The 27,167-nt window shown below is 43.0% G+C and overlaps 1 protein-coding gene across 1 annotated transcript in view; it reads right to left on the bottom strand.

Moving 5' to 3' along the window:
• Positions 1 to 27,167, bottom strand: part of LOC122795985 (cGMP-dependent protein kinase 1-like) — a 1,306,845-nt gene that overhangs the window by 270,425 nt on the left and 1,009,253 nt on the right. The window contains exon 13 of the mRNA XM_044064466.1: positions 19,050 to 19,067. Within this exon, the coding sequence (XP_043920401.1) occupies positions 19,050 to 19,067 (18 nt within the window). The remainder of the gene's footprint in view (positions 1 to 19,049; positions 19,068 to 27,167) is intronic.

Here is a 27,167-nt window from a genome sequence, read left to right as displayed (position 1 = left end):
AACAGTTTCTTCCTTCTGTTGTATAGTTTGTTTATAGCAGGGGACCACCAGATTGGCTTCCTTTGTTTGGAGAAGATCATCTTGGTTCTATTTGGGATGGCACGATTCATGCACAAGTGGATGTGCTCGTACAGTGCCTTAGTGTAGGATTCTGCAGTCGAACTTCCAGATCCCGTCTACATGGGTGTCGTGAAGTTTGTCACTTCTGACTTCAGTAGCATGAAGTTGGCTTTGGAGAAGTTTTTTTAAGGAGGTTTCCTTACTGGGAGGTGGGGTGGGATGTGGATGTCAAGGGTGATTTGCTTATGGTCAGACCTGAACAATGAGGGGGTGACCACTGGTGTGGAGCATCTGTCTCCCATGTTGGTAATGACCAGGTCTAGGATATTGGAGCCCCTGGTGAGATAATGGATTAGTTGATGCAGGGCATTGGAATTTCTAAATTCCAAGAACCGTTGGGAAAAGGAGTTGGTACCTGAGTAGTTTTCCCAATTAATGGCAGGGTAGTTGAAATCACCCAGTATTTGGGTGTTTGGTTGTATCTTAATATTTTCCAGTATGTTTAGGAAGGTGTAATGAGAATCTTGGGGTATGGTGGGGGATCTGTAGCAAGCTACAATTTGGATTGCAGTCTTACCTAGTGTTAGTTGCACCTGGAGAATTTCAGATGCATTGTGTTGGGCAACTAGCCTGGAGGTGTGAATATCCTTGGTGAATATGGACACTCCTCCACCTTTAGTGTTTCGGTCTTGGTTTTGTGGCCCAAACGTGTGGTAAGAATTGTAGCCTGGTATTGCAGGGGTGCTCTCTGGAGCCTTGAACCAGGTCTCAGTCACTGCACAGATATCGATGTTCTCCATTTTTAGGAGTGCCTCGAGAGTGTGCATTTTGAGGTTTAGACTTCTAGCATTGAGTAGCATTACCTTCAGATTTTGCATGCTTGTATCTGTTACGGTGGTGGTTTTATCCTTTGAACCTTGCCTAAAAAAGGCACTATAGGGGTGGCAAGAGCTTTAGCCAGTATCCTGAATCCCAGGGGTGACAGGTGCAGACCATCTCTGGCAAAGCATCGTGGTTTATCGATCATGTCTTCCCAGGCAGAAAAATACTGGATCCCCTTTGTATGACACCAGAAGCTTAGCCAATTGTTGAAGTCAATCATTTTGTCCTTATACTGTGGTATCATTCTGGGCGAAGGCAGGATGCTACTCAGGGCTAGGGTCATACCTGCCTGGGTCACATGATCCAAGAGCTCTTCCATGTCTCTTTTCATGTAGTCCAGGGAGGTATGTCTCAAGTCATTAACTCCAGCATGGACAATGACAGAGTCGTATTTGTGCTCCACTTATACATTGTGCATAATATCCTGTCCATTACACAACACACAACAACTAGCATTTGATGGAGTGGAAGTCCCGCTGGTTGATATATTGTATGTTTTGTGGAGCAGGTGGGATTCTTGATAGTAATATATGTTTAGTCCATGGCCTCAGAACATGAGGGAACTGGGCTATGATGTAAAATGTCTGTGTGATGTTGTTTCTCATCTTTTTTGTCTTCTCCATATGATGCAACATTATGTTAAGAAACTGGTGTAGGATCTGCAGGACCGATTCATGTGAAACACTTAAAACATCACCTGTCAGATGTTAAATATTCCCTGTAGCAAGGACAATTATTGCTACACTAACCTTTTGTGTCCACTAGAACAGTCAGTCCACTCATCCCCATTGATTCCATGTGTGGGTCAACATGTCTACTACCTCAGATATGGTGTTTCCACACAGTTTACACATCCTTCCTGTGTCTTTGTGGGTTTTTGCCTGGTGTCCTGATGTTTCTTGGAATTAACTATAGGCATGCAAGCCTTGTGAGAGTGGTTGTGTGAATTCAGAGATGGGTTGTACCCAGTCAGGATGAGCTTCAATGTCTTGTGTCCGCAGAGGTCTGTGAGAGTCCCTGGCTCACATATCCCTGGCTCACATATCCCTGCAATGAATTCGGAAGACAGCTGGAGAATGATTGAGTTAAGGAGCAGGTTTGTCATTTATATCTTGCACGTCACCAAATGCCATTATTTATTTGTCTTTTCCCATATTTCAGCTAATCAAACTACTAACTGATTTCTCATCTCTTTCTGATCAACACTGCTCTCTTTTTAAATGCTTAATTAAATTACAGGTTTCCAGTCTTGAGCAATGTAAGTACAAATATGATATTTCGTCTTCAGTCTAGACTCCAAAAGTATTAGTGTGCCTCAAAATTCAGATAAGGATTTTAGGGAATGTGTTGGCATTTGTGCCATGTTTTTATGACTTATTTAGCTCTTGTTAACTTTGACATATTATAATTTTATTCAAAGCCCAAACAATACATTAATTTAGGAATAACACATATTAAACATTAGGAGTCAATTAAAAGCATCTGCCAAGTGGTTGGTTATATCAGTTCTATGTTACATCCATCTTCAGTTAAAATCAAGGAACAATATGTACTGTCTTGGATCTTAACAAACAACATTGCCATTGATGCCATCAAGAAAAATCTCAAACCTATTCACACTAATCACTCACTGCTGCCTTTCAACCTATCCACATTAATTACTCAGAAGTATTTATGTGATGACAGCCCTGAACATGGGTGTGGCGCTTACAATTTTAATCAAAAATAACTTTAATGCTGCCTTAGTTGACACAAGCAACACGCAACTAGATACTGATCCTCACTGGTTACTTTTCTAACTCATACTAGGAGTTAATGTTTATATCATATCCCACCAATATACCTACAACTCTTATCAAACTTATACACCTTAAGTCTCCAACTAAATTAGGATAAGTAAATCTAAGCACAATTTCATAGTAATAGATAATTTAAATTAGACTAGCTGAGAGAGCTTCACCAAAGACTTAATAGGATAATAGGATTATAGGAGATTACTAGGCCCTCTACCTGGAAGTCATTTTAAGCCAAGCCATTTCATCCCAATGCAATACCATAGAAATGCTTGTCAATACCCAAGATTGCATTTAACGATGACTGCCCATGTTGAGGAGGACTGTGCACTATTGCTGGTAAGAATTTATGGTGCCCCATCCACTTGTCCAAGTTCCTCTTTCTCTCTTTCACATGAACTGGTAGCCTGTTACAAAGATGCAGCAGTCATTGGGAGATAAATCTGTCCCTCCAGCATAAGTTGCAGGCCATATTTAGGTCCCTGGAATCGGTAGTCCTAGCCCCATTTGATTTATGGATATGCAGCAAGTTCATTAGGCTTGGATCTTGTATTGCTCTGTAAGCCAGGCATAAGTCCCTCCTAAGAACTCCATACAATATGGAATATAGTGACAGGGACTTTAGTTGGTCTGTGCATGGCACATGCTGGAACCCCTTGATCTTTTTTAGAAACCGTGGAGGTCTCTGTAATGGCTGCAGGTGCTTTGAACAGTACACACCGAACAGGGCATTATACTCAATTATGGGCCAGATAAGTGCCGGGTATAGGGGATTATAACGTCTTTTACTGTTGAGGCAATGACTTTAGTAATCAAGTGTGCTACATAGAAAGATTTCCTAACTACAGTAGACACATGGTGGTTGAAGGTAAGGTCGCAGCCAACTTGTGATCCCAGGACCCTTACCACTTCATGGGTACTTAGGGCATTGTTGTTGATTTGATAGTGTGAAGGGACATTGTGCTAAAGGGAATGATGAAGCAATTATTTGCACTGAGTTTGAGACTAATATGCCAGCTGTTGGTCTGTGTGAAATCCTCCTGGAGTATACTGACATCATTTGGGGATTCAATGACTGCACCTAGTTTGTAGTTATCTGCAAACTTGGTCAGCCACAACCCATTAGGTTTGACCTGAACCTTTGAGAAGTATATACCAAACAGGAGGGGGCCCAGCACTGACCCCCTGTGACAGCCTGCTGGTAACAGGTCTGCTGGTTGATATGAAGACACCAACTTTGATAGTGTGTGTCCAGTTTGTTAGCCAGTTAGCAACCCATTAGTTTGCTAAGTTTACCTGTAATGCCTGAATGTGAGATTGTGTCAAAAGCATTTGCATGTAATGATATGTTGTGTGAAAACATTTGTCCTGGTCAATGGCCTTGGTCATATTTTCAAAGAAATCCACTAAATTTAACAGACAGGATCTGCACTTCGCGAAGCTGAACTGGGTAGGATCCAGTGTTTGGAAGTCACCTATGTTTTTATTTATAAGATCTATAATAATATGTTTCATTGCCTAACAGATGAGGCTGGTCAGACTTTTGAATCGGTAATTCCCTGGGTCTGTTGCTAGGCCACCTTTGTGGAGGGGAATAACTGTTGCTGTTCTCCATTCCACAGGGACAAAGCCTGTGGTTAGGCTATGATTGAAAAGGGTACTTACTGGTGATGTTAGTTCATGTTTAGCCTGTTTAGAAGACAACCTGGGATACTGTCTGGTCCCATGGAGGCTGTGCTTTTTTTTTCCTGGACAAGGTTTTGAGGACCTGCTTATCAGATATATAGAGTGGGGGAGTTTGGGAGAAGGATTGTTGTCAATTAGGAGGGGATAAGGGAGTGAAATTTTCACCAAACCTATCTGCTGGCAGGTTTGTTATCTCTGTGGGGGTCAGTTTGTATGATAATGTTGGCTACTAGTTCTGCACATGCTTGGGTCTTACCCTTTAGGTTACATACATAGCTGTAATAGGCCTTATGGTTATCCTTGGCTGTACTTGCTAAGTTTCTCTCAAAAGAGCCCTTAGAGGATTTGATAAGTTGTCTTATTTGCCTATTGAGGCTGAGGAGCGTTCAATTCCATTGTTGGGGCCTTGTCTTTGTTTTCTTGAACAGCAACATTTTGCATATATTGTAAAGTTTGTTGATGCTGGATGTCCACCACGGCAGCTTGTTTTTGCCTGGGACTCTGGCTTTGATTCTTTCTGATACAGCCAAGTGTATTCACTTATGCAAGGGATTGTACAGGGCTTTATTGTAAGCTTTGGTGAAGTTACCACTTCCAGCTTGGGCTGGAGTTTGGAATGCATTTATGCCTTCACCTAGGAGCCTATAGTTTGCCTTGGTGAAGTTTTTTAGTCTGGTTTCACCATTTGTAAGTTCTGGTGTGAGTGCCAGCTTGAAGATGACTGATTTATGGTCAGTTTTTACTAATGAGGGTCCGACAGTTGTGGCAATGTCAAACTGCTGCTAAGCTGTTCTCTTGTCTTAAACTTTGATTTATGACTAGACCAGCCAGCCTGCTTGGAGACATCCTCACCTCCAGCCTTCATAATCCCACTCCCCTCCTTCTCATTTTGAAAGTCTTCCTTTCAGCATCAATTTTCCTTATGATCTACCTATTTTTTTCAGAGCTATCACTGCTACTGCTGTGTACAACTTTCTAACAACATTTTAAGATAAAGCCCTCAACAGCAACTCTAGACTAAATCCTAGAGTCCTTAAAATTTATTTATTTATTATTTATTTATTGATATTTGTTGATCAGGAAAGTCCACTGGGTCAGAAACCCATTTTCACTGGAGGTCCAGAGAGTAAAGCTCCACAATTAATACAGAGAAAAAAAGTCAAACTTAACAAAATTGATAAATGTAATATAAAAACTTTACAAGAGTTACGCAACATAGATAAAGATTTGGTAATTGAGTACATATACAATCACACACAAGTATATACTGCAGTGTACATGAGTAAATTATTAAACTTAGGCATTGCATAATACAAGGCAGTACTTACATAGCCAATGATGGAATATTTGACTACATTATAACCACAGAGTGCAGACAGGAGAAAAATGCACAACTGTAAGAGATGGGAATATTCAGTAAGGAAGTATTCATTTGATCTGTGATGTAGATTAGGATCAGTGTTGTGCTAGTTACTTTTAAAACTAATAAGTTACTATTACTAGTTACTTTTAAGTGAAAGTAATATGTTACTATTATTTATTACTTTTCTAAAAAAAGTTATATATTTATATTACTAATTACTAACTAAAGTAACTAGTTACTGTTGAGTTACAATAATGATGAATAGCATTTTATAGTTTACAAAGTCCCACAGGCTAGTCTTTATAGTCAGACAGTCACAATATAATACTTAAACCAAAGTATGCACAGGCAGCAACACAAAACCCGTAACAAGTTATAACCCATGAAATTTTCAACAATGTACATTAGGCTAATCTGCTAAAACAAATGCTGAGGATGCAAAAATGCTTACAGAAAATGTCATATATGTCTAACAAGACTATTAACAGAACAACATCAATCAAAATAACACTTTATATAACTATTTACAATGACTACACATTTCTGTTGGCTCAAAGAAGGAGCAACTTTTCAAAGTGTTCGTTGGTGAGTCTGTTTCTTCTTGCAGTCAGCACTTGTCCACCAAGACTGAACAGGCATTCAACAGGTGCACTAGATGGCAGAGCTGTATTAGTGTTCAGAAATATCTTCTTGACTATAGGCTAATTGTTGAGAGGAGATATTTCTCTGGAACGGTCAGCCAGATACATGTCCATCTGAGAAGATATGCTGACATTTACAAGTGTCAACTCTTTGAAGCTGAAAAAGCTGTCTTTGGCAGTTAATGCAGAAGCTTCAGATGATCCATGTGCAGGTTCATCCAGTTTCTGCATGGCATCAAGGAGCAAAGCCTTGCCACTGAGTTTCTGCTCTTCAGTGTCCATCCATCGCAAACAGAACTGTGGATGCACTCTGCTAGCCAGGATGAGCTCTTCACGCTCCAGAAGGTGATTGAACCGAGCCTCAATGCCTTTAAGCAGAGCATCAACTAGCGGCACAGCAAGCTTCACAGACTGCCTGACTTCGGGCAACTTATTTTTCAGGCACGTAATGGTGGGGATCAGGATTCCCATGAAGCTTTTCAGCTCTGACTGCAGGATGTTCAAATCCATTGCCAGGGGCTGCATTGCTTGCACAAACTCAGCAACAAAGGTAATTTCTGCAGGCCTGACGATGACAATATCAATCTGTTCACATATCTCATTCAGCAAGCCTTCATCCCAAGTTGCAATGATGTGAATTCTCTCCATCGCGTAGAAAGTGGGATTCCATTGTGTTGGGAATAATCAATGCCAGATCACACTTATTTTGAGCCACCTCAGCAGCTTGGGTGCTGTGACTAGCCTTGTTCCAAGCAGCATAGCATTTGGCCATGGCGCTTCGCATGATCTTTTTATACTGTGCATCATTACAAGCAGATTCAGCATCTTACACGGCAACTAAATTCAGTGTGTGTGCTGCACATCTCAGATTCAGATAGGGAGACAGTGAATAGGTGCTCTCACTTTGCCCAGACTGACTCAGCACAGCTGTCACGCTATTGTAAATCACTTCAACATCATCATCCTGGGGCAGAATGCTTGTAGTCTCAGATCTCTCACATTCTGAGAAGGCAGTGAAAGACTTTACAAAATTGCTGCCATTGTCAGTAATTGTTGCACACACCTTTTGGTCTATCTTGTACTTGACAGGAATGCTCTCAAGAGTTGATGCTATGAGATCATATGTATGCCTTCCTTGTAGTTTGCAGCATGACAAAGCAGCTGACTTTCTTTGAAGTGCATCACAGTCAATCCAGTGGGGGGTAACACCAAAGAAACTATGATTCTGATGGGGTCAAATGTCAGCCATAGTGTGCTGCATACTATCAACATTCATCCTGGAAGAAGCTGGAAGTATGTGCTTATTATTCAAAAGCATATTCGTGTACTTTTCTATAAGATCATATATCTGACAAATCTCTGTGTTTTTGCTTAAAGTTAAATCACTGTCTCAAAGCAAAATCTTTCTCACTGCATCATTATTAACACCACACACAAGCTTGTCTTTTGTCAATTTATCAGCTTATCTCTTAGATCACCAAATCTGCATGTTTTTGACTTGTTTCTCAAGTCAATTATATATGGTGCAAAGGTTTCACCAGGCTTTTGATCTCTTGTGTAAAATGTCTTTCCACTATAATATTCATTTGAGGGTTGCATATTTCTCTAAATTTATGTTTTAAGCACTCATAGTCTTCCCACATTTCAGCCTGTATCAGAACATGGCAGTCTTTCCCTTCTCTGCATAAATAGCAGGTGCATACACAAATTAATGTTCTCTCTCAACGGCTTCTGAACCAGCAAAATTGAGCAGAATGAATGCTTTTGTATGTGCGTCTTTATCAGAAAAAGCAGCCTGTATGAAAATATTATATTATTGCTCAAACACTCTCCAGTTTTCAACAATATTATTATCAAACACAAGTGGATTAGGTCTGTGAAATCCCTCTGCCATGCTAAATAAGTGTCAAACACACACCAAGTACTTGTAATTATATTCAGCTGTACAACAGACTCTTTGAAATAACTGTACTCTTTGAAAAGACTGTACTGTAATACTATACACGCTTCCAGCACTTTGCATACTTTAGATATTTTGAATAGCTTTAGTTAATGTAAAAAAGTAGTACATTGTGAAAAAATGCAGTTGTTTTCTCTTTTTTGACCATTTTATATGGTTTTGATATTGTTTCAAATGTTTTCATAATTATTTCAAGTACTTTTTTCATTATGTCACAATTTTGAACATGTTTGGAATGCTTTGCTTTATATTCATTGAGGGAAAATCATTTAAATGAGTTTAAGAACCTGGAAATATTTTCTGACCTGTTTACAAGTCGTTTGCAGTCATTTGAGCCACTCTTGTATGTTCTTCCATTTCTGACTATGCGCCTCATGGTTTTAAGAAGTTTTGACTTTTTTTTTTTTGAGTTTTGATTACCTCCTTACTAACAACCTCCTTTCCAGTACTCAGCATGGTTTCGGACCAAACCATAGCACCACCACTGCCTTACTCTCCTTTACTAACACTATCCTTCAGCATAAAAACAACGGCTATCTCTCCTCTGCTACTTTCCTAGACCTATCTAAAGAATTTGACATGGTCCCACACAAACAACTTATCTCTGTCCTCAATAACCTATCCTTCTCAGAATCAGTCACCAACTGGTTTCAGAGTTACCTGTCTGACCGCCAACAATCCGTTGTATGGCAGAATGATATATCTCAAACCAAAAAGAATCACTGTTCCAATGTTCACCAAAACACTAAAAATACAGAACAGATGGAAGAGGCACAAATCCGTAATCCACACGAATTCCTTTATTAAAACGACTCTTCAGTCCAATAAAACGCAGAAACAATAAGTTTGACTATACAGTCCACTAATGCGATTTCACCAGCACTGCGTTTTCGTTTAAACCTCTTCATCAGATGGAGACAAATGCATACCTACACAAAAACCACTCCTTATATATTCATCAAAATAATTAAACAATTAGTTAATTAAAGGGAACAAGATACTTAAACATTTAAAGGGGTAAGACATAATGCATACAACACATACATTAAAATATATTGTAATGGATTCCCCCCACACTGACCTGATACATTAATGGATTAATAAATTAATATTATTATCAAAATTTAATAAAAACTTTATAATAACTTAATCTAATAAAACAAACTAAATTCTTTAATACAACCAGCAAAAGCATTACAGCTTGTGGTATCCTATACTACCAACACTTTAATGAAAACTGATTTTAATACACATTTAAAATAAGATAAATATAGAAAAAAATAATAAAAAAAAACGTAAAATGAAAACACTTAAAGCTTAGCTGATCTCAGCTTGAGTACAGGTGCTAAAGAGATGGCATCATTTAGACCTGGAGGTTTATTCGCCTCCAAGGAAAGCTGCCACAAGAGCTCTTTATACTCAATCGAAGTTTCCCATAGCCCACCTCTTACATCCTTTTCCACTACTTCCAACACAAAGAAGCTAAATTTAGCTTCCTGGCAAATTAATTTATGTCGGTATAAAGCATTATTAGTACATTTTGTTTTTATCTCATAGTAATGCTCATAAATTCTATTTTTTAGCTTTCTTTCCGATTTCCCTATATAAAATGCATCACAATGATCACACAAACCCAAATAAACTATCCCAGAGGTGTGACAGTTCGCAAAATATTTGCTCTGGATCAGTCTGTCCCTGCTCTCTAAAAAAATTGTTTGCTTAGTACAAATTAATGGGCATTGGGAACACCTTCCACATTTAAAGGTTCCTAGTTTCCCTTCCTTAACTTTTTTCATACCATATTTACCTTCCAGAATAGTCTTTAAGCTTTTGCCCCTTCTATATGTACATTTCAAAGGTTCTTCAAAGATACATTTCAAATCCGAAATCTGACCAAACCTACACCATTCTTCCTCCAAAATCTTCCTAATTCTAGGTGCACTACCATTATAATCAACTACAAAATTGCCTGTACCCTCACTGTTAAGCTTTGTAGATTTCATTTCATTCAAGACAAAATTTGAACCCAAAATGGGTTTAAATTTGTCATATCTACCTTCCCTAACTTCTCTTTCTATAGGCTCAATAAGATCTTTAGGGTAGCCTCGATCCATAAACATATTGTGCAAAATCTTACATTCAACCTCAAAATCACTCTCCCTTGATGTCATACGGCTACCCCTCACATATTGTCCCTTAACAATACCTTTTTCTGATGGTAGGCGAGCACTATTAAAAGCCAAATAAGAATTGAAAATGTTGGCTTTCTAAAAATTTTAGAATAAAACAACCCTCACTTTTGCCTATAGAAATATCCAAATAATTTAAAATTCTTTATCCTTATTATAAGTAAATTTTAAAAATCAGTGGACTCTGAGATATACTTAAAAATTCTAAAATTCATCCATCGTGCCCACCCATAAAAGCACATATCATCCAAGAAACGCTTGTAAAATTTCCAATTATGGGCATATTTTGAATTAATAATAAATTTTTCTTCCCAAGCTGTTAAAATAATATTAACATATGTGGGGCACATCTTGCACCCATCCCTACTCCTGAATCTGCTTAAAAATTCTCCTCATAATGAATAAAGTTGTTGTTTAAAACTAATTCCATAAAAACTAGGATCAAATAAAATTCATTATTATTAAATTTACCATAATTTATCAGGGCTTCTTCAAACCACATCATCCCTCATTATGGGGTATAGATGAAAAAGGTCCACTATATCAATAGTTATAAAAGTAATATTGTCATCATACAAATCCTGAGTTATACTACGCAAGAGGTCCCAAGAGTCTTTAACAGTCCCCTGGCCTCCCATAGATAAAGACTTTAACTTTACATCCAACCATCTCACCAGTGGTGCAGTAACTGAGCCCTCCGAAGCAACAATAGGTCTCAAAGGGGGGTCTTCCAAGTCTTTATGTACTTTTGGTATCCCAAAAATAGAGGGGACCTTAGGTTTCTCAACATGAAGGTATTTAAAAGTTTCAACATCAATAGAGCGTTCCATAAGCAAGTCATTTAAAACCACATATATTTTTTTTTATTACCTATATTAATCTCATTTAAACAGGCTCTGACATATTTGTCTAAATCATCTAAAATTTCCATCATCTTAGCTTCATATAAAATATTATCCATAATAACAGAACCTCCACCTTTATCTGGTTTCATAACTCTCACTGTAGTGTCCTCCCTAAATTCCTTTAATAACCCATATTCTTCCTTAGTAAAGTTATATGTAATATTATTCCTTGGGAGCTCAGCTCTAAGTCTACTCTCCATTAAGGCCTCAAAATTTCTTAATTGTGGGTGTAAAGGTGGGTTGAACAAACTTTTCCTTTTCAAAACCTCACATTTCTCCCCAGTACTAGCATGTCCCTGAAAAAACAGTTCTAAATTTTTCTTTCTTAAAAATAACTTGAGGTCAATCAACACTTTACTAATATCCGCCTTTGTGTTAGGAACAAATTTAAGACCTTTTGATAGTAACGAAAAATGTGCTTTATTTAATTCATATTTACTATAATTGTAAATAGTATAACCCTGATATTTATTGATGCAGCCTTGGGAAAAATACAATCTGTGTTGATACAATTGCTAAACATATGTTCTTCTATCAATTCCACTGCTGAAATCTCTTGTTGCTGCTGTTGTAGTTGTTGTTCTGCATGCCCCTTGCCCCTATATACCCCCCATACTGGTAGTTTTTTTGCTGGTAATTTCTTATTCTCTCTGACCTCCTTAAAGGGGGGTATTCATCCAAATTATTCAGATCACCTACTTCATCTTCTCCATTTGGTACAAAGTGCTCATTCCCTCTCCTATCCGTACCAAAATCATTATGGTTTCTGTACGAAAAATATCTCCCCAACTACCTGTCTCCATAGGGGTTCCCCAAGGATCCATCCTTGGACCCCTACTCTTCTCTGTTTACACCAATAATCTAGCCTCTGCCACCAAACATGGAACACTCATACAATACGCAGATGACTCGACCATCATCTGCTCAGCCTAGTCCCTACCCAAACTGCAAAAAGTCACACGGGAAGCCTTTTCCTCTGTTGAAACATGGTTATCCGATGCCCAATTAATACTCAACCCAAACAAAACAAAACTACTCATCTTCCAACCCACCAAACATACTCAAAATAACTCTCACTTTAACATCACAGCAAAAGACAACACCACTATATACCCAACTGAACACATCAAATTGCTAGGAATGGAAATAGACAATAAACTAAAATTTGACATTCACATACCCATGACCATAAAAAAGTCCACAAAAAACTAGGAGCATTATACAGAAATAAGCAATTTCTCACCAAAGCAGCAAAGATTTCAATAGCAAATTCCCACCTTATCTCCACCCTACTTTATGCCTCTCCAATATATACCAACCTAAGGCAATGTGATCTAAACAAGCTGGAGACCTGTTACAACAAAATCACCAAATTTGCCACAGGGGCATCCTACCGTAGTCACCACTGTCTCTCACTTGCTGAACTGGGCTGGCTTGAACTCCCTCACCTCCTTCAGTGGTATCAAGTCTCACTCGCCCACAAACTAGTAAACCATCCACTAAATGTCCCATCCCTCCAGAATCTACTCCAACCCTATCGCACCACCAGACCACTAAGATCCAGCAACAAAAATCACTTGCAGATCACTAAAGCCAATAACTCTGCTGGTGAAGCACTATTCTCTTGCGCCATAGCCAAATTATGGTACTCACTCCCACCCACAATTACCTCCGTACCATCATGCACCCACTTCAAATCTTTACTAAAAGCACACCTAAACCATGCTGGCTATGCCCTTGCAACTCCCACTCTAATATCATCCACCCCATCCAGCCACTACCTTTCTTTCCACTCCACTAACTACCTTGATTATAGCAAGCTCAGATGCTCATAAGCCTAGTACTTATTATACAGCAGGAACTTCTCATTGTAACATTTGTTAATGCCTGTTATGTACTTCACAGATAAAGATTCTAGTTGTCTACTGATGTACTATGTTCTTCATCTGTAAATATGTTGTAAGTAATTGCTATGTTAAATTGTTAATCGCTATGTAATCCAATGTAACTACTGTCTGTTTATTTTACTGTGGAGCTTTTCTCCCCGGGCCTCCACTGAAAATGGACCTATGTCCAGTCGGACACTCCCAGTCAACAAATTTAAATAAATAAATAAATAGATAGATAAATAAATTGACTTCGGATCCCATTCTGAGAACATGTCACCCGTCTTGTGTATTCAAATAAGATGATGAAGCTTGGGTGTTCATTTAAGATATTTATTACACACAAACACATCAGGAATGGATGACTGGAACATAAAACTTAAGCAAACTAGCTAACTGACTGACGGCTATACACATATATTCTTTCACTCCAGCTGCTTACACAAAATGGCACTCTACTTGCACATGCTCAGCACTTTCTATGCATGTGCCCATAAACTACAGTGGCTTTAAAAGTACAACAGACACATTATGATCTACACTCCCTGTGTTTGAGTGGGTTTCTTCAGGGAGTTCTGGTTTCCTCCCACATTCCCAAGACATGCTACAGCTGGATTAGACATTCTAAATTGGCCTTAGGTGTGAGTGTCTGCATGTGTGTGCCTTCTGAAGAAGGTTGAATGCTGGGCTGGCAACTCAACAGTGTAAAACTCCACTGCCACTTGTTCTGCAGACTGATGATCCACTGTGGTGATCCCTAATGGGCACAGCCGAAAGGAAAAGAAGACTAGTCTTTATAGCTAGTGAGTCACAGATAATAATTAAACCAAACCAGCCAGCAGCACAAGACCTATAAAAACCTATCACATTTTGTTTAAATTCAGCAACTAAAAACTGAAACCTGAAAAGAATTTTAAATAGAACATAACAAAATATTGTCAAGACAAAAGTTGGTAGATCATAGATCCACTTGAAGCGTCCTGCTTCATGCAGTGGGTTGGGGCATCGGGTGCTCAACTGATGAGTGATGAGTTTGATTCCGACTGATGGTAGTATGAAGAACTGATGCCATTTATTATACTGCAAGGTAAGGATATGATCTCTGTCAGGCTAGAATTGTCCAGTGTTAGGAGATGTTTTAGTGGGTGAGAGTCCCACAGTACCAGGGCAGGGCTGTAGTCTGGTCATCATTAGCTTTCACATCCTTGCAGTGCTAAAGAAAATGAAGTCAGTTTTGCTCCAGACTAATTCTAATGATCTATTATGAATGCTACGTGCTATGAGATGTGCCAACATTATGTTTTGTATCCAAATTTCCACTTCAAAGTGCCTATTATCTCCTAACATCTGATTACTATTCATACTATATAGGGACCCCGGAAGTTTTACATCCCTCTTTAGGAGGCTATATCAACCACATTGAAAACCACTGGTTTAAGCAAAAGTAACTCAAAAGTAACTCACATTTAAGTTACTATTTACTAAAAAAGTAATATGTTACTATTACTAGTTACTATTTTGAAAAAGTAACTAATTATATTACTAGTTACTAGAAATTGTAATATATTATAGTACTATATTACTTATTTTAATACATCACTCCCATCACTGGCTAGGATTGATTAGGGATGGTCTTATGGTGGCCTGATTGTTTTACAGTTGCTAGACATGTTATTTAAGAAGTATGTTTTTAATAATGATTTAAATGTCTTTATATAGTCAGTTTGAGTTATAAGGGAGGGTAAGGAGTTCCACTGTTTAGCAATGCTATAGAAGAACAAACATTGTCCGGTTCTTTTGCTGGGTTTGGTTACACTTAAAGCAATTTGTTGGAGGATCTAACCCCAGGATTCACAAAGCCTCCGTGTAAGAGTTATAACTCTTACACGGAGGCTGCAGTTAAACTGAGTGATGTCAGCATGCTCTGCATATTCATGAGAGCATGCTGAATCACACCTAAGTCGAACACGGCCGTGTAAGACAGTAGGGGGCGTGTCCGTAGGCTGAGCCCTGCAAGCGGACACGCCCCCAGAAGTTCAAAAGTGCCCAAAGCAGACACCCACAACAGAGTCCACGGAAATGTGAATAAACACAACACAACACATGCCCCTACAGACTATTAAACATAAAAGAAATATAAATGAACATGTCATATTTTTTTTTAATTGTAAAGATGTTTAACCGTGAGTGCGCACGTGTGCGCGGGCGTGCCCGTAGCGCAGCTACAGTCAGCAGTCAATGGGAAAGCATATAAGAACTAATTATGCAAAATAAGCTAGAAAGCAATAGCGAAGCGGTAGAGGTGCCGGCTGCAGAGCAGGCATTCATGGTTCGAGCCCCCACAACACAATTTATTTTTTTCCCAAAAAAAGCAGGAAACAAGTCCCTGACACATATATGTACACATAAAACCAGAATATATGTAAAATGCAATGTAATAGCCTATCTATATTGAATAAATGTGAGCTAAGAAATGGATATGAACTGCCAGATATGCCCATAGCTGAGCTACAGTTCAACAGAGTGAGGTTATGTGCCCGTAGATAAGCATAGGTTTAACTGCTGCAAAACGAGTGCCTGTAGCTGAGCAGCGGTTTACCATGCTAAATATATGTGCCCCTAATTGCGCTAAGCGGCATATGCGTGCCAATAGCCAAATGAGTGTTAAACCGGCGTACCCCGTTTGCGCGGAGCTGGGCACCGCGCAAACGAGCTAACCGACGGGCAACGGTGAGCAAGCAGTATCCAAAATGCCTTTACACAGACACACCCCTCAACATGTCTAGACAGTCCTGAAAAATAAAAAGCAGAGTCCAGGTTCGAACCCAGAATGCCATACACCAAAGTCAAGGTACAGAACCACTAAGCCATGACAGCAGTACATAGAAATGCAATATCAGCCCATATATAGGAATGAATACAAACCACAGCATGACAATGCAGGTTTACTGAAGTGGATACAATTCCAAACCGGCCAATCACAGATATGTGCGGGAAAAACGGACTATATAAGCCCCATAGGCGGGAATACACAGCATAAACGATTGTAGAACAGACCTGCAGTTAGAATGTCAGGTGTAGGTGAGGGTAGTCGCTTCCGAGCGCAGAGGTGGGGTGTTGAGGAGTCCAGGTACATGGCCTGGCTCCTAGTCCATAACCATGAGGCCCAACTCATGCAGGGCCAGGTCCTTTGGGGAGCGCACAAGGCTGAGGCGTGGGACCAGTTGGCTCATGAACTCACCAGTGCCACAGGAATTCCTAGGACAGGTGAGCAGGTCCGTCACCACCATGCGGACCTGAAGAGACGTAAGCAGGACCAACTGAACCGTTGGATCCAGGAGGCCTGGCAATCACCCAACGCCCCACCACTGAGTAAGTATAAATTAATTATGTTTGTAGAAAGTTAAACTACCTGAAATCATGGAGATGTGTATTCCAATATTACTTCATTTATATTACAGCTGCAGGTGTCCGTTCTGTGAACCGCAGAGCCTATGCTGATAGGCTGGTGCGGTTGCGCCACCAGGCAGGTCAGTAATCCACAACTAGTAACTGTAAATATGTATAAATGTATGACAGTTAGCATAAGAGTGCAGTGTAGCCAGGAAGGAATTAAATCTGCAACACACAGAGTGTGAAAGTTTATGCAAGTATTGCCTGATTACAACAGTTCCCAGCCTGTAAGATGAAAATAATCATGAGACTGTCCAACACATATTTGTAAATAAAACTGCCCTGCCTGTAAGAAAATAGTACACAAACAGCAGCAGCAGGTAGAGTATATCTGCAGAAGAGGATGAATCCACCAGTGTGAGATGAATACATGTGGGAAATCTGAAACATGACAGAAGTGAGAGTGCTGGAAATAACTGCAATAATTCTGTTAAAACATGTCAATAAAGCTTAGAAGTACCAGTCTGAATAGTAAAATGAAAGCAAGTGAGAGAGTGTGAGAAAGTGTCAGGAATACAGCACTACAGTAGTAATAACCCCTGAATAACGTATACTGCAGTCAGGACATAATTAAATGCATGTGAGACCCAAAACCAAACAGAAACATCTGTTCAAAGTGTTGCTGCATGTGGAATGTGTACACCAAAACCTGGATATGCTGCTCCCAGTCCGAAATATGCAGATAGGATGACTGTCTGATATTCCAAACATCCACACCTGTCTACAGTTATAGAAAGAACAGTCCACAGGAGATGTATCTGCACAAATTCCGATATGACTTGTGTATGAACAGCAATAAAATGTAGACTTATGTTGCAGTAGCAGTCCCATCTGCAAGGTTAAGTAGTTAACATATAGGACACTGTAGTCAGAACAGTAGTGTGTATATAACTGTAGCTATTAGAAATGTACAGCATATGTGGTCGTATTTGAAGGTGTTAATAATATGTCTGATTTACCCCACCCTCTAACCATCTATAACCCATTCCACGGGAAAATGGTATGTGCAATCACAATTACCACCCCTGGACAACTGTCCTGTTGGGTCATATATATTTGCATGTCTGTTGATGCATCCGCCTGTTCATACATCCACACCTGATGGCCTGTTGCCATCAACCAACCCTGCATGTTGTTGGACTGTGTATTACTGTTGAAATTATGCATGTGCTATGCACGCTGTTCAATGGTGTGAATAACTGGGTGTGTGGTTAATGGGAATACTAATGCATGCTGTTAAAACTAACTGTGAATGGTTTTATATGTCACTAACCCAAACTGTAATGACATAATGCAAAACATAGAACGACAGGGAAGGCGGGTTCCGCGGACCCACCTCTCCCACCTTAGCTGGCGAGTGCACCTGGCACTAGTGCCGAGTCCGGACCCTCCTCCGGTGGCCCTGTGCCACCTGCGGGTGGAAGCGCTGCAGGATGGGGCTCGCCTCTGCAAGTGTGGCCGGAGGAGATCCACCACTCACCCTCCGTGGCGTCCGGACTGTGGTGCGTGGGAGATTCGGGACTCTGTCCTCGAGCCCCTACGCCAGCTCGAGGCACGGGTGGCGCAACTAACGGGCTTGCCCGTTGCCCCGCCTACACAGCCCCCAGCACAGCCCCGTCCTGGGCAGTGAAGGAACAGTGGCAACTGCCTATGGGTGGGGATATCAGTTCCACTGTTGCCATCTGTGGGCTCATGGGCTCTGGACATCCCAACCTCCGTCCCCGTCATTTGTGTAACCCCCCCACATGTGTCATACACCGCCCCTGTATGTGTCTTGTTTGTCTTGTCTGTTAACCTACCCAACCTACCTCCCCAGCTGTACCGACTACCTTCACCTGACATACCACTCTCACCTGAAGAAAAAAAAAAAAAGGGCACTCTGTACCCACAAAAAAATTACGCCCCATACATAGCTGCCCATTCCGCACACATGTCTACTGGACATGGAACCCATCAATTCCAATTGGCTGTACAACAGGTATTATTGTTGTCCTGACACCTCTCTCAGGGGTGGAAGGTTTCAAATGTCACACCAAATTACATACATATGCACAGCTGTTGCTGCTGAAGAAATGGGCAGCTATGGGCCTTATCTACATCCCTCCTGCACATCCCAAGCTTGTTTCCCTACAGTCTTACCCTCTTTGTGACCCTTTTTTCACCACTTTCCTGTCTCCCCATTTTCTTTTCTTTCAAAGAAAATAGCTGGTGTGCCTGTGTGCTGAGCTAACCGCCAGTGCATGCATGAGCTCCGCGCAAACCAGCGCTAACCCGGTTACAACTGCTTAAAAGTGCCTTAGTCACTTTGATTGACAGGTCCTGTACTCAGTTCAAAAGAAAAATAAAATCCCACTGTGAGTCCCGAACCCAGGACCTTGGCAACTATAGTCTGCATGACTTACCACTAAGCCATGACTCTTACATAGAAACACTGTGCTAAAGTAAATATATCATTTAACAGTAGGAATGAATGTAAAGGGAATATAGATGTGTAGTACACAAAGCATGACATTTAGAATCACAAACAATACTGGTGGATTTCCATAATAGTAGTGTGTGAACAGAAACAGCCATGCTAGTTGGAAGCTAGTAGGTAATAATGTCACCATAGCACCTTGCAAGACACACACATACTCACAGCAGGATAATCACTGCCCATACCCCACAACCTCTTACAGGAACACATCCGGACCAAGTAATAAAATATGTGGAGCAAAGGCCCAAAACCAGGGACACATTACAAATGAAGTTACAACAAATGCAGACAGTTCAGAAAGTAACAGGGCCTACACCTTGTGGGATGTTTGGAAGGGTATGCAGTCTGGAACTTGAATGTTTGTCACCATATCCTGACCTGAGCCCAGACTGACCTGCCAGATAAAGGTGTGCATGAGATAATGACCAAATTATGAGGCAGACATGTGGACAGCCTGCAAATATCTGCACACATGACGGGTACAACACCACCATATTTGAATAGTTAAGAACCTAGACATAGCAACAGTGAATGTCTTACAGGGATGCCCCACAGACCCCATGTGAAATGTACAAACAGTAGGCAGAAAGGTGTAACACATGCAATGGTAACTATGGGGTCCAGAAAGTCTTCACCACTCGCATGGCAGAAATGTGTAGTAATACCTATGCTCATGCTAACCCACAGTCACAACTGCAGCATACCAGACATATTAATGGGTGCACCCCACTGATATGCACCAGTCCATGAGGGTGGTCAGAGATCGAACATGTGTACAAAAGTGGCCCCAATGATAGTCACAGTGGCACACAATCCCTGGAACAGCTGCACATGGTATGTGTCCGCACACATGGTCAGTCAGGCATGGAAATGTAGGTTGGTGTACCCCCCACAGCACGTAATGTATGCCATGGTATGGACCTCACACGACAGCAACAGATATGTAGAAGGACACAGTGACATGTACAACACGGTGACAATGCACCCAAACACAGTACCATTGCACAGTGACTGTCACCACCATAGAGTACACGTATGCCACCCACGTACAGGTTACCACCCCCAGATGCACATATGGAGGTCACACCCATGACAGATGTCAACAGGCAGTGTACCACCGGCTACCATACGACCTACCTGTCTGCTGTGTGTCGTCTGTGCCACTGCAATTTAGTGCACATGTGTAGATGCGGCTTCAGACTCACAGACAGGACACACCCTGCAACAAACCACACAGTGTTACGATGCGAGACCCCCCATGTGTACATGTCACACATACCCCTGCTGCATGTCACTGAGATAGGTAATATGCCATATGTGTCACCCTGTGTAACTGTGTGACGGCAGCAGGTACCATCACACCACATGTGTCACAATTGTCAGGTTAGCAGAACAGTACGCTGCTGTAGACACGGGGGCATTAGCATATTGCACAGTATCGTATTACAATGTCATGTATTGTGTTGTATTGTATTGGTATGGTGAGGTGCCTCCTGCATGGAGTGGAACCACTGGTGCTGTGCTCCAGTGTACAGGTACATACCCTGTAGTCCAGGTAGTGTAACATAGCACCTCTATATGTGTGTCTAGCGCCTATCAGAGGGTATGTAGCATGCAACTGTGGATACCAGCAGGTCCCGTCCACGTCGTGTAGTCCGCTCACCTGTGGGCGTCTCTCACATGGATAACTGTGATGACCTTGCGGTCAGGGTCAGCAGGGATACCCATGCCTTAATACAGGGGGAAGGTGGGGTGACACCTGCACTGACCCTGTCCGCCACAATGTGGTCTAGCTGTGGTGTAGGTGAGATATGTGTGGTGTACTAACCATGGGCATAGAGGATGGTTCCTGACCAGGTCGCTAAATAGGTCAGGTAGGCCTCATGGTCATCTGCAGTATCACGCTTGATGTCCCACTCAACATTGCCCATGTGGTCAGCGTGATGGGAAATAGACCCTTACCAGTGCTGCTCAGACATACCCACCCTTCAGAGAGTGATGCTCTGTCTCGTAGTAGCTTACATCAAGTGTGATACAATCAGTATATGGCTGGGGTTCGACGGACAGGATGCTGTCCCTATGTGGACAGTGTCCTGGACATATATGGGAATGCATGAGCCATGTGGTCTTGGAGATGTCTGTAGAGAGCAAATGTGTAGGGGTCAGCATTGTGTGATGTCTCTGACACTGGCCCAGTGGGCTGTAAGGATACCATATCAGTGTTACAAAGTGTAACGTCTGTATCTGTAATGTTGTGCACTGTAGCCATCTGTGCTGGTGGTGGAGGTGGGATATGTATATCCAGGGCAAGCAGGGTGTTGTCAGCTCACAGTAGTCGCCGATGTACGCCATACAGTACCTAGATACAAACACACAGAGTGAGGAGGTGCACCCCACTGAAATTGGTGTTCTGACTGCTGGTGTCCAGTGGCATGCCGTACGTAGCCTGGCAGGTACTGTACAACAGTTGATGGCCGAGCACTGCTACCTGGCCATCTACATGTGTATCCACCAATAGACAGACAGCTGCCACATATGTGTGATATGTGTTATTATGACAGTCAAGTAGCATGTGTATGATGTGTGCCAAGGCCTGCCAACATAGATTGCTGATACCATGTTATCTCTATTCCCAGGTACATGGCCCACCCGAGACATGCAACCTACTCCGTGGCTGAGGATGAGGAGATACACCAGAGCCTGGTGCGGGACTATGCAACACTCTTTTCCCGCACAAGCCAGAATCAGCAGGTGAGGGCTGCACTGTGGCAGGACCTTGTCCAGCGGGTAAATGATATAGGCATGCATAATAGGACATATGAGCAGGTACGACATCACTGCAGTGATTTGATTAGACATGTCCGTCAGCGTGCATCAGATATCCACAGGCAACAGGTCGCCACAGGTGGTGGGGTGGCTACACATCCCCCACTCACCAGACTGGAGGGACTGCTCCTGAGTGTAGTGGCTCCAGTCCACCTGCAACAACAACAGCAGCAGACATGTGTCATGATGGAGGCTGGAGCCGCACAGCAGCAGGACACTGAATGTGCAGGTAATATGTCACATGTGTAGTTGATTGTTGTGTACACTGGTAGTTGATGCATGTGTGTGGTGTGTCCTTTGTTTGTAGCTGCAACCATAGTATATAATGTGCAAGTGTGATATCCACATTATTAGCTGCAGACCTTTGAAAGGTGACTGTTGTTCACCTGACCTGTATCATACTCCGTAATATTGGCACAGTTGTGCCCACTAACATCGGTTTCCTCCTGTCTGCAGGACCCTCCGGTATCACTGCAGTGCAGCCTATCCATGCTGGTGAGTGTCTATTTACTTTACCTGTTAAGATGTTGGTAGTAATAGTACCTTTTGGCACACTTAGTGGTGCCCCTTGTATGCATGTAGGTGTGTCTGTGTCTGTGTGTCAATATCACACATACTGAGTACTGTTCAATTGTGTGGAACTGTGTGCACGTGTGCAAGTGTGCAAGTGTGCAAGTGTGCAAGTGTGCATGTGTGCATGTGTGCATGCATGTGCATGGGTGCATGTGTGCACCTGTGCATGGGTGCATGTGTGCATGTGTGCACCTGTGCATGTGTGCATGTGTGCATGTGTGCATGGGTGCATGTGTGCACCTGTGCATGTGTGCATGTGTGCATGTGTGCATGTGTGCATGTGTGCACCTGTGCATGTGCATGTGTGCATGTGTGCACCTGTGCACCTGTGCATGTGTGCATGTGTGCATGTGTGCATGTGCATGTGCATGTGCATGTGCATGTGTGCATGTGTGCACCTGTGCATGTGTGCATGTGCACCTGTGCATGTGTGCATGTGTGCACCTGTGCATGTGTGCATCGCTGGCAGTGTGAAGACATTGTAAACTGTGTTTCCTGTTTACTTCCCACAGGTTCTGTTGCTGCTCTGGTGTTATCTAGCAGAGAAACTGAGTCAGGTGCTGTGGGTACTGCTACTGATGACATTGTTGTAGTGGCACAGGACGGTATGCCAGGGTCCGCCATTGGTCAGCCAATTGACAGTACACAGCTGTCAACACCATCCATGCGCACAGTTATCCTGCCATTACACCCCTTGTCACCACTGTCCCTAGGTGCTGGACAGCATACAGTGGGCATCGACCAGGGTAGTGTGGTACCTGCGGCACATGCTTCCCCACACAGCAGCCATGGGCATGGCCCACACATGGTACCACACAGACAGTTGTCCAGGAGTTCTCGTGGGAGCATCCATGGGCGTACTGCCCCTGGCAGACGTGCCCACAGAGGACGTACAACCTCAGCTATGTTCCGGACTGTCATGCAGGCACAGTCACGTATGGAACGGTACACCAGACAGGGTCTGAGGGAGCTGACAGCATGTCGCACAGCCATGACCGACGGTATGCGTGACATTGCGGCCGCCATCTGTGATTTCACCAACATCGTAGACAGACGTTGTGGGGACATATTAGACCGTCTCAACAACTACATGTCCATGAGCCAGGGTGATGGTGGGCGGTTGCGTCGACGTGGCGTATGCCAGCAACAGCAGCAGCTGGCAGTCGGCGTGGGCGACAACAGGGCTGCCGCCCGTAGTGCCAGCAGCAGCCCCAGCAATGCTGGTTCTGTGCTGTCATCAGACCGCCCCAGGAGACCACGTGCACGTGGCTCTGGCCAGGCCCGACAGGGCTCTGTGTCCAGTCAGCGAACACCTGCTTCAGATGACAGTACCCAGTCTGGGTTGGTCCCGGATACGGTCCGTAGCACCCCTGCAAGGCACAGGTACCGTGTCCGTGCCCAGAGACACTGATCTGTATGGCCTGGCAGGTACAGTCTGTGGCTGTCCACAACCACCAGTAAATGGCAGCCATGAGGTGGAACTGTGTGCATCCATACACACATGCAATATAGCAACACCTAGGGCTACCGCATACACGCACACACTGCAGCAACACTGCCCCACCTTCTACTGCTGTCCCTCACCAACACACATACACATACATGTCAATTGGTGGTATGGGTGGCTGACCCAGGCATACCGGGTTCATACCCTGTGCATATGATGAAACTGTGCCACCTCCTGCAGTCTGTAACAACTGTGCAGGTACAGGTTAACATGTTACTGATGCACAGGGTGACCACATAGATGTGTAGTAATAGTATCATGTGTTGAACAGTACTGTGTGCTGATTTAATTGTGGGTATATCACAGCATGCCTGATGCAGTAATTGTGTGATTGTCATGTCCTGTTGTCTACACCCATGGTAAGTACCATAGTGTAGCATCTGCACATGTTGGCATACTGTTGGTAATGATGTCAACAGCAGCCTACATACATAGGTAGCACAGGGGATGGGTAATGAATGTAGTAACACACAATGATGGACATGTAAATTGCAAGTGGCATGTTGGCCACACTAGACTCTGAAATGCAGATGTGTGAGGACGTTGATATGTGTGCATAATGACACAAGTGGTACAGGACACATAGGTGCACACTAGCACTGCATGCACACACCTCCTACCATACTACACAGCCCCAACACACATAACAAACTGTCACGGGAGGGAGAGTCCCCATACATGTCAGGGATACTGTGGTGGCAAGCCAGGGAGCATACATCCTACTAAGTATGGCACCGCTGTGAGAAGGATCGGTGTCTGTTATTTGACATGTGTAGTACTGCAGGTATGGGCACATGGGTTTCTATCCAGTTATTGTACATCCTGACAGTACATGCATGTTCCGTACACTTGTGTGCACTGAGACTGGACCCTGGCCATCGTACCAGTGTGTTTCCATGTACATGTGCATAGCACCTGCATATGTGCAGTGTTACCTTATGGAACTGGTACAGCTTGTTTGTTGTACAATGGACTACATGGAGCACTGTTCACTGTACCTTTGTTTGCATGCATGTTTGCTTGCAATTACCCTGGAATACCGATCACACCTGCAATGCATAGTTATAGTGCTTCTGTGGACTCCTAGTGCCATCTGTGTAGCCTACTGTATGTATGGCCGTGTCCCACTTGAGAGGTTGCTACTGTTTGACCTATTCACATGTACATTGACTGTGACACAGTGCATATGACCTGCCTGACATGTGTCCACGTGAGCAGTCATGTATGCTACTGCTAGGAAGTCACAGGCACTACACCTTCACACATCCATCTCCTGTTGAACTACCTGCTTTGCTAGGGACAGCCTGCACCTGTCCCCCCTGGCCTATAGGATATTGGCAAAGCCTCTTGCTACCCCCATAGTGGCTATGTTAGGCAGGGCTCACATGACGAACCCACCTTCATAGGTATCACAAGGGTTAAGACACTGAGAGCAATGCTACACAACGCCAGATGTCTAATCCTCCACATGCATGCACCCAAAACACTCCTTTGCAGGGGAAACATCGATATGTGTGCAGTAACAGATGCCTGGTTCAGGGCTACTGGGGGCACACCAGCACTACCGGGTGTAACCCGGTTGATTCCTTTGCTACAGTCACCATGGCCATTGCCGAGGGGAAGGTAGTTCACACAGCCTACCTGGGCCTTGCAAACGCCTTGGCAACAATACCCCACTTGGCCATGCTGGGCAAGCTCACCAGCCTGAATATGAGCCCCTATGTCACTAGCTGGATTGCACAGTGGCTCATGGACAGAACACACATGTTTAGCATTGCTGGAGCCATGCCACACCCCATAACAGTTCCAGGATGTGTCCCAGAAGGCTCAGTCCTGGGACCCTCTTGTTAGGTACATATTTATTGGAGGTACAGGCCAACACGGATGAACTGTGGCTGTCCAAATATGCAGATGACTGCGAACTGGACAACATAATCGACTACCCAGCTGACACAGGCATCTTCCAAAGGGGCATCATGGCAACAGACAACCTGTGCCAGGCCCATGGCCGTCTGCTGAACAGTGTGTCGAAGGGGACTGTGCATCCTGTAGTCTGTTCACCCAGTTACCAAAAGGGACATTGTCCCCACACACACTAACCTCCTCAGCCAGAAACACACACTTGCCAATTGCAGGATTCATACCCCTATCCGACTGTTATGACACGTGAGACAGGCGCATTAGCTGAGCACGCTATTTGCATTACTGGGTGTTTTCTCTTCCCCTGCTATACTTATAGAGTGCTGACATCATCAGTATTTAGAAAAGGGTATGGGCATCCTGTAGTGTCCTATCCTATTTGCCAAAAGGGACGCGTCCCTCGCACACTACCCCCCTCACACGAACACACACACTTGCCATTCACAGGAATCAAACCCCTACCTAGTTATATTATGACACATGAGACGGACGCATTAGCAGAGCGCGCTATTCGCATTACTGGGAGTATTCCTTTCTCATGCTCTACCTATAGGTTGCTGACATCAGCAGTGTGTAGCAAAGGGGAGGGGCATCCTGTAGTCTGTTCACCCAGTTTCCAAAAGGGACTATCCCCTCACACACTAACCCCCCCTCACACGAGCACACACACTTGCCATTCACAGGAATCAAACCCCTACCTAGTTATATTATGACACTTGAGATGGACGCATTAGCAGAGCGCGCTATTCGCATTACTGGGAGTATTTCTTTCTCATGCTCTACCTATAGGTTGCTGACATCAGCAGTGTGTAGCAAAGGGGAGGGGCATCCTGTAGTCCGTTCACCCAGTTTCCAAAAGGGACTTTCCCCTCACACACTAACCCCCCTCACACGAACACACACACTTGCCATTCACAGGAATCAAACCCCTACCTAGTTATATTATGACACTTGAGACGAACGCATTAGCGGAGCGCGCTATTCGCATTACTGGGAGGATTCCTTTCTCATGCTCTACTTCTAGGTTGCTGACATCAGCAGTGTGTA

This window comes from Protopterus annectens, chromosome 2.part2, assembly GCF_019279795.1.
Source record: "Protopterus annectens isolate FY-2018-M chromosome 2.part2, PAN1.0, whole genome shotgun sequence".
In the NCBI taxonomy this organism is placed as follows: domain Eukaryota; kingdom Metazoa; phylum Chordata; order Ceratodontiformes; family Protopteridae; genus Protopterus; species Protopterus annectens.
Note: the sequence above shows the minus strand (reverse complement) of the source record. Positions and strands in the feature narration are given on the sequence as shown.